The sequence below is a fragment of the Macrobrachium rosenbergii genome, chromosome 47, assembly GCF_040412425.1.
Source record: "Macrobrachium rosenbergii isolate ZJJX-2024 chromosome 47, ASM4041242v1, whole genome shotgun sequence".
NCBI classification, from domain to species: Eukaryota; Metazoa; Arthropoda; class Malacostraca; order Decapoda; family Palaemonidae; genus Macrobrachium; species Macrobrachium rosenbergii.
The window spans coordinates 42,289,682-42,307,291 of record NC_089787.1 but is presented as its reverse complement, the minus strand read 5'-3'; the positions used below and the strand labels follow the sequence as shown (position 1 = coordinate 42,307,291).

Sequence of the window (17,610 nt, the reverse complement as noted above, 5' to 3'; positions counted from 1 at the left end):
CACAGAGGGGAAGAAAATGCCAGGTATTTAAATTCTCAAGTAACTATCCAACTACTACACTGAAGAGGGAGAAAGTTGTTAGTGAAGGTTTAGACAAGCCACGTCCAATATCTACAAAGCAAGAATCGTAAATTAACAATCTTTTCAACAAACAAAAAGAAGTGCAACAAATATCTCTTCAAAAAAAAAAAAAGGCAGCAGGTCTCCAACAAGAATATACACAAGAAAGTAGTACGTATCATTAAAGTTACCAATTATTTTACAATGTTATCTCAAGTAAATAATTAAAAGAGAAAAGTGTTATCTTGCTGCTCTAAAAGTCCACTCTTTTACGAGAAACTAGATAGGTGACCACCTCTGAACGTCATCTACCATTGGCAGATAAGCTCCTTTAACTATCTGCAGACGGCACAGCCAGTGGGTTGGTAACCTCACATCCAATATAGCCTAAGAGCCAAGAATGGAAGGTTCAGGCCAACTGAGCTACAGCTCTCATGAAAGCGGAGCGTTGATCTAAGAGTTAACGCCCCACCTCGCAGAGAAGAGCCAAGCCTTACTCAAACTTGCAAGACATGATACACAGTTCTGCTGTGAGCAGCAATGGATTACAATAAGGTTTGAGAAGCCACCAGAGTATGCAAACCATACTTTACGACGCAAATCTACAAAATGATGTATGTGTGTTTTGCCAAAATGGAAATATTCCACCGAAAGGTTGAGCAGCGACAAAATTAGTTTATCGGAGCTTAACAGATGTGAAAACTTGTACACTACGAAAAATCTCATATAGATTAAAAAAAAAACCTTTATGGAGGAACAGATAGTCAGCAAATTATAAATAACTGAGAAACAGGGCCTGGCGTTTGGACCAAAAAAGGACCGAAATTAAGGCCTCCAAAAATACGTAAGGAAGATGTTGTGAACTAAGATAATGAATCTGCGTCATGTTTTTAACTCACTATTACTATCGGTCAGCAAGCTGATAGATATTTTTCATTTAATATTAGGAGCAAAGAGTTTTTTTTATTGTACGTCAGGAATGGGTCTCCTTCAGAAAGCAAACCTCGGCAGAACTTTTTTCAAATTTTCCTGTACTGTACATCTTATCAGCAATCATTTGGTTAATTAGGCGGTCCCTTTTATTTGCCAGTCAAAGGTGTTCAATTGTACTGAAGTTTATATTTTATATCGATCAAAGTAAAAAAAAACAACGTCCCTTCCTGTAAGGTGTCTTCATGGTGTGAACAATGCTGCAATAACACTCATTCTTTTCCTTAACTAGAGACAAAGAAGACTTGTCTAGCCTATATAGCCTAATTATGAGAAATAATATCGCCCCCTTGAAATATTATCAAACTTGGCTTAGTCTTTCAGACAACAATTTATTACTAAATCCTTGCAATCAGAATCAAATTTAAATCAGTGTTCATTCTACAACATATCCCTTCCGAATCGAAGACCTATGAATATTATGAATCCAGTCTGATACACAATAACCTAATACATCCAATATGAAGATGGCGTTGATGGGGCATCGCCAAGTAAATTGGAAGTAAATAATGGCTCGTTACGAGGGAATGTTATTTCAACTTTGCTGTTTGCCCTTCTCAAGGATTTTATCATAAAAAAAGAAGTGGACAAAGATGGAAAAGGAAATTTAGATTGGATTCATGACAGAAAATTGAGAGAACTAAAAATGCAGATAATGCTACTTTAATCAGAGAACTAAACAAAGCACGCTTAATAAATGCATCATAGCCTACATCTAAAAGAGATGGAACTCAAAAAAATTTACGTAAAACAGAAGTAATGAAGCCAGAGCATGCACACATGGACGAAATAACGTTAGGTGAATAAACACTTAATAAGGTAGAATCTTTCAAATACTTATGAACAGTGATATCCAACACTAGTTCTCTTGAATAAGAATTCAGTGCAAGAGTGAAAAGGGTAAATAAAACAAAATGGCAGGGTGAATAAGACTTGGAAATCAAACATACTGAAAATGCATACAAAAATAGTATAAAAACACAAGTCCAATGAAATTATTCCTGAAAAATTCAGCAACTGAGAATAAAGCTCTAAGAAGAATATTAGGAGTCAGATGTCAGGATAGCTATAAAAATAATACAATAAGGAAAATTACGATACTTCCTTCAGATGAGATAATGAAAGGTAGAATGTGACGCCTTCGCAAAACCCCACTGAGAGTAGGAACGTGATAATGTCAGCTCTTGTAGGCACCAGAGGAGTTGGAAAACAGAGACGTAAATATATGAAAACTGTAAGAATGGACGCTGAAAATGAGTGCAGATTTGTGGAAGATCAAGCACAGGAAAGACGCGAGTGACAGAATTTCACAAGAGTCCCTTTGAGTCACGGTGAAGGCAATGCTGACGATTCAATACAATAAGAAAAGCGATCCTCAGTATTGCTGCTTATTGTGACTCCGCGTCGGATGAGAAGGGGAGATGATGACCGACATATTGCAGGAGAGACCAAGGAAATAGCGGTGCTGGGAGCACGAAGGAGAGGAGAAAGGGCTGAGAGACGATGGAGAGACTGCATTCGACAGGATATGAGGCACAAAGAAATAAACGAAAAGAGGCATGGAAAAGCCTCATTAAAAACAGCTACCCCGGCTGGAATCAAGAAGAACAAGAAGAAGAAGAAGAAGAAGAAGAAGAAGAACAACAACAACAACAACAACAACAACAACAACGAGGAAAAAGAATTGCAAGCCTCCCCCCCCAACCCATCACACTTATTTTTCTCCTTCCCCAGTGCAAATACAAGTATATCAATGGATAAACAATGAGAATATGAAATTAAATAAGAAGGAAAATCGCGTGTGGGTTTTAGTTATTTTTAAACCTCAGGAATTCAGATTGTATGTTTAGATGCCGTATGATGTACTTTTACGTCTCTCTCTCTCTCTCTCTCTCTCTCTCAATCTGCTAGCTCGCCAAGGAAGTTGAAGCTTTTTTCGGTTGTTCCCCAAATAATATTAAATAACAACTTCGAATCGTAACGTCAGCCATAATGCGTTAAAAAATGAAGTCACTTCCTGTAAGCTATGTCTATAAATAAAAGAATGCCACCATTTAATATCAAAGCACGTGAATGCTATTTAACCTTGACACGACGAAAATCTTTGCAACCCGATAGCTCCAACATCGACCACAAACACCACCGTTAACCATTAGCTCGAAGCTCCGAGAGGCTGATGTACCCATATTATGTGACCATACAAGGAATTATTCACCGTCACTTATTTGCGATGTGTCTTCTGTCACAAACTGCATAAATTTATCTTGGAGTCACAATCGCGCTATAAATGTAGCCTCCATGTAACATATGTTTAAAATACACGGTTAATTGTTTTTGTGTCCTCTCTCTGTATAGCATAGACGCTTCAAGCTTAACTTTGGCGGTAGCCTGTGAAATTACAAAACCACACTAAAATTTATGCGCCTTCTCACTGCTCCAGAGTTACAACGGTCTTTGAATGAAAAAAAAAACATGGCCTGCAAAAGCCAATTACACATATATATGTTAAACCTTCAAATAAGCACTAATAGTTACACAGTACTATTCTACACAAATAGCATGCAAGGTGAACTTTATATCCAAACTATTTTCAGTTCAACTAAATACTCCAACACAGCTTGGAATGTTTCAAATCTCAAACCGATGAAATTACTTAAGTCGAATAAAGCTAATCGCTGGCGCTCTTTAAGAGGCATTTCTATCTTTTTTGAGGACAAAAGACTACCCGTCTCATCGTTCTCTACATCAAAAAAGTAATATAATTCACCATGCTAGCATCGTTGACATAAACAAGCAGTAAATGTAAGACCCCTGTTTAGTCTACGAGAAGTTTATAAAACAACATTAAAAAATGACTTTCAAGTACAAGCAAAAAACCGAAAGCAATCAAATCCACTTCAACATGGGCCAGGTAAGCAACAGGAACAAGTCAGACGGGTGCAATTCGCCAGACGACCGACTCTTTCTTTCGCCACCCAGAGACGGGCACGTTATTCCACTACGACGTGATCTCGCCAATGAGACCAAACCACGCCAGGAGGGGAAACTGAACAGAGATGTAGAGCACACCAATCGAGAGAAAACTTGTCTCGTCATTACGTTTCGAAACATAGTCTTTAGCGCGTGTCATTTAGAAATCTTTATGAGGTGCTAATTTAATGGTGACATACATACTTATATATATATATATATATATATATATATATATATATATATATATATATATATATATATATATATATATAATATATATATATATATATATATATACATGTGTGTGTGTGTGTGTGTGTGTGTGTTTGTGTGTATATATAAATATATATATATATACACATATAATATACTGTATGTGTATAGATATATGTGTGTGTGCATGTGTGTGTTTGTGTGTGTATCGCACATAAAATAAACAATTACTCTTTCAATCATTCACGAGTTTAATTAGTGGGTAGTGTGCCTCACGAATGAAATGACTTTATGTATTAAATAACCACAATCAATCTTAGGCTAATCAGTTAGCTTATTTCCCAGACGGTAATAGATATCACATCTGATATATGGAGCCGTATCAGTTAATCAAGAATAACAATCCTGCACCTCTGTTGTTATTAGTCATGACAATATTTGCGAAATGTCACAAGGGTCGTTCTTATACAGATACTTTATATTCACAGAGCAAACAATTAGACGTTTCTTTTGAAATTATGACAACCATGTGAATGAACTAATTCCTATTTCATTTTTATTATGTTCTACTAGATAACAACAAATACTTTACCAACATTTTAAAATTACTAGACAAGCAAATGTTTTAAAATGATCGAGGCAAAAATACGAATTCAAAGATATATAAAGTAATTTAGTATCCCTGTGACATCGATATCAAGACGACTTACTAAGGCATGCTGTATGAATAGGCTAATTAAGAGCTTCCATGACTTACAAAGTAGATTTAGTTTATAAATATATATATATATATATATATATATATATATATATATATATATATATATATATATATATATATATATATATATATATATACATATTACATATATGAATAGGCTAAAATGACTTGCAAAATAGATTTAGTTTAGTGTATTAGGCTATATATATTTATCCACAAAGTCACACATGAAGAAAACGTCAAATAACGGCAAAGTTGTACTCGTCCCATGGAGTTTTCTTGACTGCAGAAAGGTCAAATGCGAACACCGTCGGCCTTTACCATAATCATTCCAAATAACCAAACACTTTCTAGACGAAGAGAAAGACAACTGCAGCAACGTTGTGGCTATATGACTAAAAACCAAATGCAAGCAGCATTTGTTGCACCTAGTCCCGACAACCATTACTGACTAGCAGGAAGCAAGAACAACCAAGACAAACTCTAGTAATGTCCGTTACAGAAAGAAGACCAGAAAACCAAAATCTTAAGTATCCGTCGTAGCCAAACCAAGGATCCGTAAGTAACCAACATCTGAAGACCAGACAACCACATCAAGATACATCCGATATATAACGAAAACTCGAGAGAACCTACATCATGTAGCAAAGTAGCATGTACAGCACTTAGACTACACAGCCAAAACCTGTCAGTAACTCTGCAACAAGAAGCCCAAAGGACCGAACATAAGACAACAGAACCACAAACAGAGCATCCATTGCAACTATTAGGAAAGGAAAATAAAAAAGCTTCCATTGCTCTAAAACCAGACAACCACAATCATCCATTGTTGCAAGACTAGAGATATCCTAGCATCCATTGCTGCGAGGCGAACAAAGAGCAGAAATTCAACAGCATACAATGCTCTAAGAAGTCCAAAGACCCAAACCCTAAAAAAGCTGTGACCAGAAAACCAAAAGCATACATTGCCATGGAAGACCTGCGAACCAAAATGCATCCCTTGCTGCAAGAAAGCCCGAGAACGAAAAGCATCCATTACAGCTGTACTAACCTAAAGCATTCAGCATGGAAAAATAGAAGACAAGGAACAAAATGATTTTATTCCGACAAAAATACCTGAGAACCATAGCAGATAGCAAAAAACAATCAGCGTTCCTTGGAACCATATACAGCTATTATTCATCATGGACATAAACATATGCGACGCAAACGAGGTCTAAAATTCTGCTAATCAGGTCTTTTAGGTGTATTATCTTCCACTAATCTCCACTCATCTCCAGACTCCCCATCTTACAGTTCTCATTCAAATAGTTCTGAATAAGATTTGGAATTTAAATAGATTGAAATCATATAAAAGTAAGATTATACATTAATCTAATAAGATCTGAATGGCTATACGGACATGAATCATGGTATGACAGCAAATCATATCTACAAGACTATGTCGAACAGGAGATAAAGCTTTAAGAATAATATTCTGACATCAGGATAAAGTGAGGAATAACACCATCATGAAGATTACATAAATCTCGTAAGTAGCAGATTTAATGATGAAGGGACGATGGAGACAGGTCGGGCTTGTCCTTCGCATCAGCAGCATAATTAATATTACATCAAAAATAAAAAGCATATCTCTTTGCGGCCAGGGAACAGGAATAGCCAGTCGGGCCAATGGCAACATAAGCTGCGGCCGCACAAATATCAAGAAATCTTCAGACCATGACCATTCAGCAATCCAGATACGTCAGCCATAAAAATTATTCGGATGTTCTTGCTCTTGGACAGACCAAGGAGTACGAGAGGACCTAAAGGTTCTAAATTTTCTTTTATTATGGGCCACTTTCAATCGGTCTTTTCCTTAAAAAAAAAAAAGATAGCATAAAGAGAAGAAAAGAGTGAATCATTACCACAAATACACCCATTTGCAGAACAAGGCTAGACGCCACGCCAATACAATGGCTCTTGTAATGAATATTCATGTCTAACGCAACCCTCCTCCACCATGATGGCAAACATCCTGCAGCCGTACTATACATCACCTACACGACCGTTCGGCCGCTAGGCCAAATGCAAATTAGGAAATTATTACGTTGGAAATCGTACTTAGAACTCCATGCCACCTGCTCTGGTTTCCAATTACCTTGGAGCAATAATCACAAAACAAGTGCCGCAGTTTGTATTATCTTCATTATTACAACGACGAAATCATTTTTATATAGATGGTGTACTTCCCACACACGTTGTGTGGCTAAGGCCTTCAAAAGCCGTTTGTATGTAAATAGGCCTACAAGATGTGTATTCGAGCGTATGTACATAAGTCAACCTCTTGTAACACATTTTCACCAACAGCTCATCCTCAATCATTTCCGACTTGCATTTAGTAACGTTCACTTATTACATTTAATCTTTACAAAACGAAACTAACAATTTTCAGTAAAAATATAACCTGCGTTGGATTTCATCAAAGAACAACCTAGTGTTTTCTATGCGCCTCAAGAACGTGCATTTTCAGATAACCATCCCCCTAAAAACTCTTACTACTTTAGAACCTCCTGCATAAGAAAGCACGCTCCATTATGTAAACTTGTCAAGAATGTGAATATACGATTGAAAAATTGACATGCGAACAACTAAATTGCACTGGAGCAATAAGATTCTACTTGATTACTTAAACGTAAAAAGCAGACGAACTGCAGGCCAAGATATACGACTTTTAACAAAAACTTACATCTCTCTCTCTCTCCCTTTCATACACACACACATATATATACATATATACACACACACACACACACACACACACACACACACACACACACACACATATATATATATATATATATATATATATATATATATATATATATATATATAATTCCATACACACTTTTTCCATTAGGAAGGGTTGAGCCAGGTGTCAGCACAACTGTTTTCAGCAGGTTTTCACTGGATGAGACTAGTAGCCACACAGACATTCCTTGACAAGGTAAAATCATGTGCCTAGCAAACGTGAGCCATATATATATATATATATATATATACACACACACACACACACACACACACACACACATATATATATATATATATATATATATATATATATATATATATATATATATATATATATATATATATATATATATATATATATATATCAGCATTAAGCATTTTCCTTAACAAGAAGTGGCTCCCATATAAAGGCAATGACCTTGCTACATTCATAATCAAATTGCATAAATGTGGATGAAGCCCCAGTGTAAGAAACGTCTACAGTATCAGCCATTTCATACACATACATAACTGGCTCACCAATAGTTCAATCTATCTCCTGCAAGCATTGTGCCAGTCACCTTCAGCTTGCATGCGCTCTTATCCTTGACTGTTGAGACTTTGTCTTATGTTCATGTCCTTTACCCTGGGCCATTTTTCAACCATTTCCTCCTTTTCAAATTCAATCATCTTTAAGTTCACGCAACCTTTCGTCCCTTACTCTCCAACTTGACATTTCTGTCTTAATTTTTGCTTCAACCTAATAATCCGATATACCTCCAACTCTCCTATTGTCATTACATCAGTTAACTTGGTCTCCCATCTGCTCTCAACTAACACATTATCAAACTCTTTTCCTCGCAAACTTCTCTTGTCAGATTATACCTGCAAATATTTTTCTATGCAAATCATGCACTTCCAAGCCCATATACAAGCACATTTTCATAAAGTAAATATACCTTAGTTTAACCAGACCACTGAGCTGATTAACAGCTCTCCTAGGGCTGGCCCGAAGGATTAGATTTATTTTACGTGGCTAAGAACCAACTGGTTACCTAGCAACGGGACCTACAGCTTACTGTGGAACCAGAACCACATTATAACGAGAAATGAATAAAACTCCCTAATCTCATTTCCGCCAGGAACTCTACATCTGCCTACAACACAATCTGTTTCTTTATCAACTACCTCTGCCCTTTAATCCCTGGCACAACCATCCTTTCATGTTCTTCAAACACCTCAGGCACAAATGCAAACTCTCCCAAAATTACTCTCTTTATCTTCCAGTCCTGGCACATGCACACTTATTACCTCAACTTTTTCTCCTATCAAGTTAAAACTTACCCATACAATCCTCAACTAACACATTTATACTCTTACTCATCCACAGAGTCCCCATGAAACCACAAGCGTCAAACCATTCAGCAACCCGAGACACAATCACCTTTGGCCGTTCACATCCCTGAAAACAGCACCACTCAGTGGCAAAACACCCAGCTTTCTTCTAATACGAATAAGCTATTACATATTAATTCTCTTTCGCACCTCATCCATGTACCTTATAAATATAAAATGCATTATCTTTTCCATGTCTTTTTTATACAAACACTGGGTAAAGTACCACTGACCCCTCTCCCCTGCCAACTTTAATTCAAATATAATTCCAAAAAACTTTCGTGACTCACGCGTAAACCTATGTGACATCATCTACCTGCTACTTGTGGAGGTGAATCATCTATCTAGCAGTAGATACAACAGGACGTTTAAATTCACTCTGAGAATCACACCTACCACCGGAAGAAAAAGCTGTTTAAGTGACCGCATTTGCAAGCTCTAATACTCTTAACTAAATGAATCGGTTGTGATTATTTTTTATAAAGAGGCTTTCAGACATTATCGACTGGTAATTCGAGTTTCATTCCTATAGGTAATTTATTTCTAAGCCTGAGAAGAAACATTTATTCATGAATGGGTTTCTACTTAATACGCTTATGCCATGCCCCCAGATCCTTATAAAATCGACACCCACAGACCCTTCGATTGTGATCCCCACTGATTCTGTTTATATCAGTGACTCCAGACCAACAAACTAATCAAGTAATCTCTTTAACAGGGAATGAAGCGGTTCAGAAAGCGTCCCTAGCAATAACGTTACTATAAAAACAAGATCGCGTGACACTCGAGCCTAATCCATGAGAAAAGTCCAGTAGTGCAGATAAAAAATAAGGTAACTAGAGATTTGTAAAAAAAAAAAAAAAACTTCGTAACCTTAAAACAAAGAGAAAGAGAGGGGGCAATTCACTTCCTTACCTCCGTTGTGGTCGCCATCACACGACCTATTCACTCTCCAAGGAACACTTGATGCAATATTGCACTTCACATTAACATGATTGGGAAAATTACGACAGCACACGGTTTTTCTTCAAAACAAAATTCCACTTTTCATATAAAATATTACTTCTAACACATCACCGCGGGAACTATGCACATAACAACGAACACTGTAACCACACAAAAGAAAATATGAATTTTTCAGACACAAAAATAGCGAAATTTGGCCTTAACACATAAAAATAGGACAAGACCGCTTAAAAACTGTGGACAGCATGGCATCCCACAGGGCACAGATTAGTATTGCTTTTCGAAGGAGGAACAAAAAAGGAATAGATTGGTTGGGTGGATGTTGATGAGCGGGAGGCTGCATTGAGTGACAGAAGTGGGCGGCTGGGCGAGGAGAAGCAACTGGCGACTCCTGGAGCAGAGAGCACACTAACGTGATGAACCACTTTGAAGGTTTCGTCTACTACTGCTACTACTGCTGCAACTGTAACTCATGATGCTGTAAAGTGCTAACCCACTAAGGTAGCGCCTATTTCCTTATGCTTATAATAAGACAATAAAATTCAATACGGCGACAAACCACTCCAAGTAGGCCTAATTCGTATAGATAGGCATAGACTACGCTCTGCTATAATCATCGAATAAAATTATACACTTATTTATATAAAAAGAACAATATACTGAAAAGATTAATTCACACACACCTTATTACCAGTATTTGGAAAAAGGAAACGGAAACAGGACGAAAGAGAACAGATGTGTTGTGGGTGGAACGGTGAATGAATACAAAGAAAAAATAGAAGGAAGAGGAACCTCTCGATGCAACTATGAAATTACTATCACAAAATTATATATATATATATATATATATATATATATATATATATATATATATATATAAATTATATATATATTTACATTAGTATAATGTTTTAAAGCACTTATATTATATGATACACGTCATTTGATAAGTCTTATATCTAACTTGTATCAATATCAAAACTGCGCTGTATTTTCCTATAGTGAATATTCAAGACAACGTAATACAAAATCTATGTAAGTGTAGCTATACACGTTAATTAGAATTCCATAAAAGGATGATTTTCCTGGAATTCACAAGACGTGGTGCAAACTCCACTTCGAGCTTGAACTTCAAAATTGAACCAGTACTAACTTTCTGCCACTGTCTGCCCAACACCTGCCGATGATGTTAGCAGCACAAAGTAACGAACACCATGCTTGTCAGCCTAAAGGCTTAATGTCTAACACTAAATTATAAGATCAGGCACTTTCTCTATCGGCTCAACAAGGCGAAAACAATAAAATATAAGAGAAGAGGACAATGGGATTGTCCCACGACACAAAAGGTTGGGTATTGTTTTGAGGGAGGGTTTGACGGGTGATGGGAGGGAGGGGGGAAGGCATGGGGGGATAATGGAGGTGGAGATGGGATGGCTGGCAGGTATAAGACCATCATCATCATCCCGGGGACGACGAAGACTACGACGATGGCAAAAGGTACCACCAGGTGACTTGGGGACCCACACAGGTGAATCCCCCATCAAAACACTGGAACGCCGATTCAAATTTCCCCCACAATATCCCGCCCTGTGGGATGTCATGCCACGTAACACACTTTGTCCTGCACAACGACCACCGCCTGAAAATCGCCACAAACAAATGATCACTTTTGAAAGTTTTGGAAGGTGTTCAGCCAAATCCAGACGAGAACAACGCAAGCGTAGTACCTTCTCAACGCTCGAGAGAATCTACACTGACCACCTCATTCTCTCCTACTCCTCACCTCTCCTTAGGAAGGAGTAAGGAAGGTGGAATGCGAGGGCAATGTTGCCGACGCGCGATCACCATACCCGGCATCGTTAATTACATTTTCTAAACGATTGTTGCTTTAACAAAGAAATGAAGCATTGCAGTACAAACGGTTCAAGTCCACGCCGAAAGTGGTCTGTTGAATGTCAATGAATAAAGTTACAAAAACTGACGGGAAGCAGAGAAATGTGTCCACATTTTAAGTCTACAAAGTCGCAAAGTCAGGAGCAAGTCTGCCATGCTACAGTGATGCCGATAGACGGCGGTTAGGGCAACATAGTTCTTTTTACAAGGCTGATGCAAACCTGGAACTAGAACACCGTGCCTTCCATCGCACAAACTCCTCTCTTGACAGTAGCTACCGTTTCGACAGTGGCTAGCAAAGGTAAAATTTAGGTGTCAAACGACATTCTTCTCGATTCTCTAAACTGAACCTAGCTCATGAACCATTAGGCCTACTTCATCTGGAAAATTCCCAAAATGCATACTACCTCATAAATGGCGTTTCTACGGAGTGTCTACAACAGCGCTTTGTTTTTATCTGCATCTTCTAATCAGTTTCGTGAAATTCCTGAAAAAAAAATACTTATCAAAAGTCAAAGTAATTTCATAATGCTGTTAATAATGATGTCAGATAAAACGATCTTTCAGTGTTGTTAATTTAACTGCGAATAGTGGCAAATTACTTGCTAACGGAATAATTCTCATTTGGAAAACTATAAAGATACTAAAAAGGCATTATTTAACCACAGGAATGATTCGTTTTAAACACTCTACCATAAACCTACGTCAACAATACAAAAACTATGGCACTATTATTTAGGGCACACTAATTCAACGATCATCAACTTTCCTCTGTAATCAGGGCGAGCTGATTAAGCCTTAAGAAAGAGGGGTCTGGAAGCGTCACTAAAACTGATGTGTCTGGATCTTGGTCTAACCAAGGTCTCGGGTCTAACAACAACTCTAGTGAGATATTCGTCGGCTATCTGTCAACGCTGGCAAACAGACCGCCTTATTTGCAAAGCTGTCCGCTTACTTATAAGGCATAAGAGACAGACGAAATAAAGGGAGAAATAGGTGCTATCTGCATGTGAAATAGCACGCTATTCAAATCTTTAGACAATTATGGAACTGGTAAAATTGCTGTAGAAACCAGCTAGCACTGAGTCAGTAACAATGAATACTGAACTAAGAGAAAAGGGCAAATGTGTGCATAAGAAAAATTGAATAGCAAGAGCGGAGAACATAAGAACTTGACATAAAAATAAGCTTTCACTGATATGAATACAGACTAAAACAGCAACAAAAAAGGAACTTTTATAACAAAAAAGATTGATATTTGAACTGTAATCCTTAAAACCAGGGTCTTAACAACGTGCAAATAAACAATCAATAAAGAAAGAACCATTTCTTTTCAGCATGGGAGAGAGAGAGAGAGAGAGAGAGAGAGAGAGAGAGAGAGTCGCATATGCCTCATCCAAGACCAATGACAGTTACATAAAGGTATTTTACACAAAAAACATAGACCCCGGTACTGAAAAAAGAAACTCACAAACAGGTTTTATTATTTTGAATGTGAACTCACATTTCCATCTGCATTATTGTTTAGATTACTTTGTACTCGACCAACGAAGGGTTACGTTGTAGACTGAGCTGGCTTCCTGCCGGCACGGGCTCTTGCTACTGGAGCAGCCATGGGTACACACTAAGTTCAGTTCGGAGGGAGAAGCAATGTTCCCATGCAACACTCCGAGACGTTCTCTCCCCACACAAGTAACGTGTCGTTACTTAAACCAACCAGACGCGTCAAGCAATTTACACAACGTTACGCATTCTTGCTTTATTCTCGTAACGGAAGATGATATTATTAGTCGGAAGACAATGTCCGGCTTTTCTTCTTCTTAACTCTCTCTCTCCAGTGAGGGTCTGCTCAATAATCTTTTATTTTACATTTTCTAACGAGTAAAGCCTCTCCCCCTATCTGTATATCTAATCAGGGTGTGCTTATGAATCCTGTACGTTCAAGCAAGCTATCAGAACAACCTCACTCTCTCTCTCTCTCTCTCTCTCTCTCTCTCTCTCTCTCTCTCTCTCTCTCAGAATTTACTCGACTTTCAACATGATAACTCTCCCTCCACGAAGAAAATCGATTTGCAATTTTCCTAAAGAAAAGATATAGCTTATCACCAAGAAAATCCCAGCAAGAAGATTTTAAAGACCTACAACATTCCAAAGTCATCTTAATTAAAGCGCTGTCACACGAACACGTGTTCTGGCATCTATTGATATCTTGTCACTATATTGTTTAACAAGTAGGTAATACTTCACATCAATGAAAAAAGAAGTCAGGTTATTCATTCAAGAAGTCCATCATGCACGAACTTGCCAGACTTCAATTTTATCACTGATACTGGCCTCATCCCCTCCTCTCCCCAACAAAGAGCTCCTGAACTGAACTGAATATAGAATTTAGGCCAAAGGCCAAGCACTCGGACCTACGAGGTCATTCAGAGCTGAAAGGGAAATTGACAGTAAACGTCTGAAAGGTATAACGGGAGGAGAACCTCGTAGTTGCACTGTGAATCAACTATAAGGAGAGGGGTGGAAAGTGAGATGGAAGAAAGAGAATATAAAAGGAGGTAGAGTAAAAAGAAAGAAGGGGGTTGTAGCTAGGGGCAGAAGGCACGTTGCAAAGAACCTCAAGTAATGCCTACAGTGTACCGCATGAGGTGCACTGACGGCACTATCCCCCTACGGAAAAAAAGCTCCTGAAGACTCATTGCTTTTTCTTAAACAAGACGATTATATGACAATAGTTCTATATTCTACATCCAGTTCTTCAAAGTTTCCTTGTCACAACCCTCTCAAATATTTTCAGTAAATGCTTTGGACGTTCCAAGGTTGAAGGCTACCTTAGAATGACTATTTATTCATAAAATATTTGACAGATTTGATGCCCTAAAGGAGCAAGTCCCTTCGAAATTTATAGATTGCTATGAAATTGTCAATGTCACGTGTGCATGAAGCCTTCGCGCCCAATGTCAAGGTGGAGGCATATCATGTGAGGCAAACTTTTTGAAAAAAAAAAAGTAACTACCTCATGCACGTGAATAGCCCTTAAGGAGAGAGAGAGAGAGAGAGAGAGAGAGAGAGAGAGAGAGAGAGAGAGAGAGAGAGAGAGAGAGAGAGAGAGAGATAGAACGAACACGATAGTAGTAAGGAAAAATATGATCACGTCCAAGTAACCGGCACCAAAAAAAAAAAAATAATAATAATAATACTCAGATCAGAAATAAAGTTCTATTTTCTGAAAGGTTTATGCTAAATCTCTGGAAAAGACTATTACATTTCGTAATAGTGGTGCAAATCGTTGTTTTGCAGTGCACCACACAGCAAAATGTTTTGGCAGTATCTGTCTTCACTGATTCTAATAATTTTTTTTTATTTAAGAAGAAAGTTTCACCTCCTTTCACGTTAATCAACACCTTTTTTAAATTACATTTTTGCTTCTTATTCCCTTCAGGTCTTAGGTCGCAAAATACAATGAGATGTCTTTTTCTACCAAGTTTCATATATAAACAATAATTACGTTGTCAGGCTTTATAAGATTTTGTTCTCTATACAACCTATGATGTCAATGAACTAGAGCAGACACAATGAAAAAGAAAAAAAATGAATACTTCACATACTTTCTATGATGCAAAATTGTCAGATATGCAACAGGACACTAACACCTGCATTTAAAATGAAATGCGGTAAAGGACTAAAATGCTGACAGAGATTGAGTAGATTCTCGATGACAGCTAACCTTCCACTATAAACTAAATTTAATGAATTATAAAGATGATTAACACTGAAGTCTATTAATTAAACACTAAGCCAAACTAATTAATTTTCCGCTAAAAAGTAAAGGCAAGTCAGTGTGACCTAATGTCTCGATCAACTACATAATAATAATAATAATAATAATAATAATAATAATAATAATAATAATAATAATAATAATAATAATAAACATCAAACGAAGCCAAACTAATTCATTTTCCGCTAAAAAGTAAAGGCAAGTCAGTGTGGCCTGATGTCTCGATCAACTACATAATAATAATAATAATAATAATAATAATAATAATAATAATAATAATAATAATAATAATAATAATAATAATAAACATCAAACTTAGCAGGTTTCACTTACCCCCTTGACTGAGTCAGGAAGGGGACTGGTCCTGACGGGCGTCTTGATATAGATGGGGTCCTTCATGGCGATGGTCAGTTGTTTCATCACCATTACATTAACGGCGGCTCCTTCCTTCACCCCATACAATATTAGTCACAGGTACTCACGCCCGCGACGACGATCTCTCGCGCGTCTCACAACAACTGCCACATCAGATCATCATTTCTGTCATGTTTACGGTGTTATTACCGTCAGTACCACGTACACTCAGGATAACGCATTCTGTCATTTATTTACTGAACTTGAAAGTATTTTCGTCTATTATTCTTTCACAACTGTACCTTCCTAATTCAGGAAAGAGCAAATTAAATCAGAAAGTAATCGACTCATGAATTTCAGGACGAAAAACAGTAATAGTTATTATGTATGACTCCATTCATTAACACTGTTCCTTCGGTCTGAAACAGGATTCAAGGACATTTGACGATTCAGAGCATATACCTAGATTTTCTTTGTACACAGCTGTCACACTAATGAAAATTTCACATCCAAGTGAATCCCATGATTTTCTGAACAATGACCACTGCCCTGATGATACGACACCACACATTCGCCCTACAAGGCTTTAAATTTACAACTATCTGTCTTGAATGGCTTGCTTAGATTGGAACCGTATTTGCTGTTATTTGCAAAACTAACGCTCGCTTATTTTCTATGAAAAAGAGGCTTCCAAAGTTTTATTTACGAAAGTTCGTGCATTTTTATAATAGCAAAAACTAAAAAAAACGACTGAACAAAACGAATCCAACTAAGAGAAAAAGAACGTTTTACAAATCCCCGCTTCAAATGCAGAAGTGGACGAGTGGTGTCAGTGTGGGGAATTAGTAAGGTCGAGCTAACATGTGCCTTTAAACAGGCCTCAGCGTTTCCTATTCTTCATCGGAGCTGGCGAGGTCTGAAAGAAAAAAGAAACATCACGTAAATAAATTATACGTATAAACTCTTAAAACGAGTAAACAATCAGTTATCTTCGCAAAACGAGGGTCTCTCTCTCTCTCTCTCTCTCTCTCTCTCATATATATATATATATCTCTCTTAATATATATATATATATATATATATATATATATATATATATATATATATATATATATATACATATAAATATATATATATATATATATTATATATATATATCCTTATCTCTCTTTCAATACATATAAGCATATATATACATACATATATAATATATATATATAATATATATATATGTCTCTCTCTCTCTCTCTCTCTCTCTCTCTCTCTCTCTCTCTCTCTCTCTCTCTCTCTCTCTCTCTCTATATATATATTTTAATATATATAAATGCATATATATATATATACACATATAGGCACTCACACACACGCATAAAAATATATATTATAACTCTCTCTCTCTCTCTCTCTCTCTCTCTCTCTCTCTCTCTCTCTCTCTCTCTCTCTCTCTCTCTCATAAAGACAGCCAGTCACTCAGCCTAATCGTAAAATACAA

General features: G+C 37.1%; 1 protein-coding gene across 5 annotated transcripts in view; it reads right to left on the bottom strand.

Annotated features, from left to right (window-relative positions):
- The window catches only part of LOC136830811 (protein PALS1-like), a 580,368-nt gene that overhangs the window by 396,196 nt on the left and 166,562 nt on the right, over positions 1 to 17,610 (bottom strand). For 2 of the 5 annotated variants that reach the window (XM_067090740.1, XM_067090743.1), the window contains exons 1-2: positions 11,818 to 11,840; positions 10,040 to 10,230 (exon numbers count right to left, since the gene is read on the bottom strand). In XM_067090740.1, coding sequence (XP_066946841.1) covers positions 10,040 to 10,057 — 18 coding nt within the window. In that variant the 5' untranslated portion in view covers positions 10,058 to 10,230; positions 11,818 to 11,840. Of the gene's footprint in view, positions 1 to 10,039; positions 10,231 to 11,757; positions 11,846 to 16,097; positions 17,035 to 17,610 lie in introns of those variants that run through there. The other 3 variants (XM_067090739.1, XM_067090742.1, XM_067090741.1) reach the window with 2 other exon arrangements.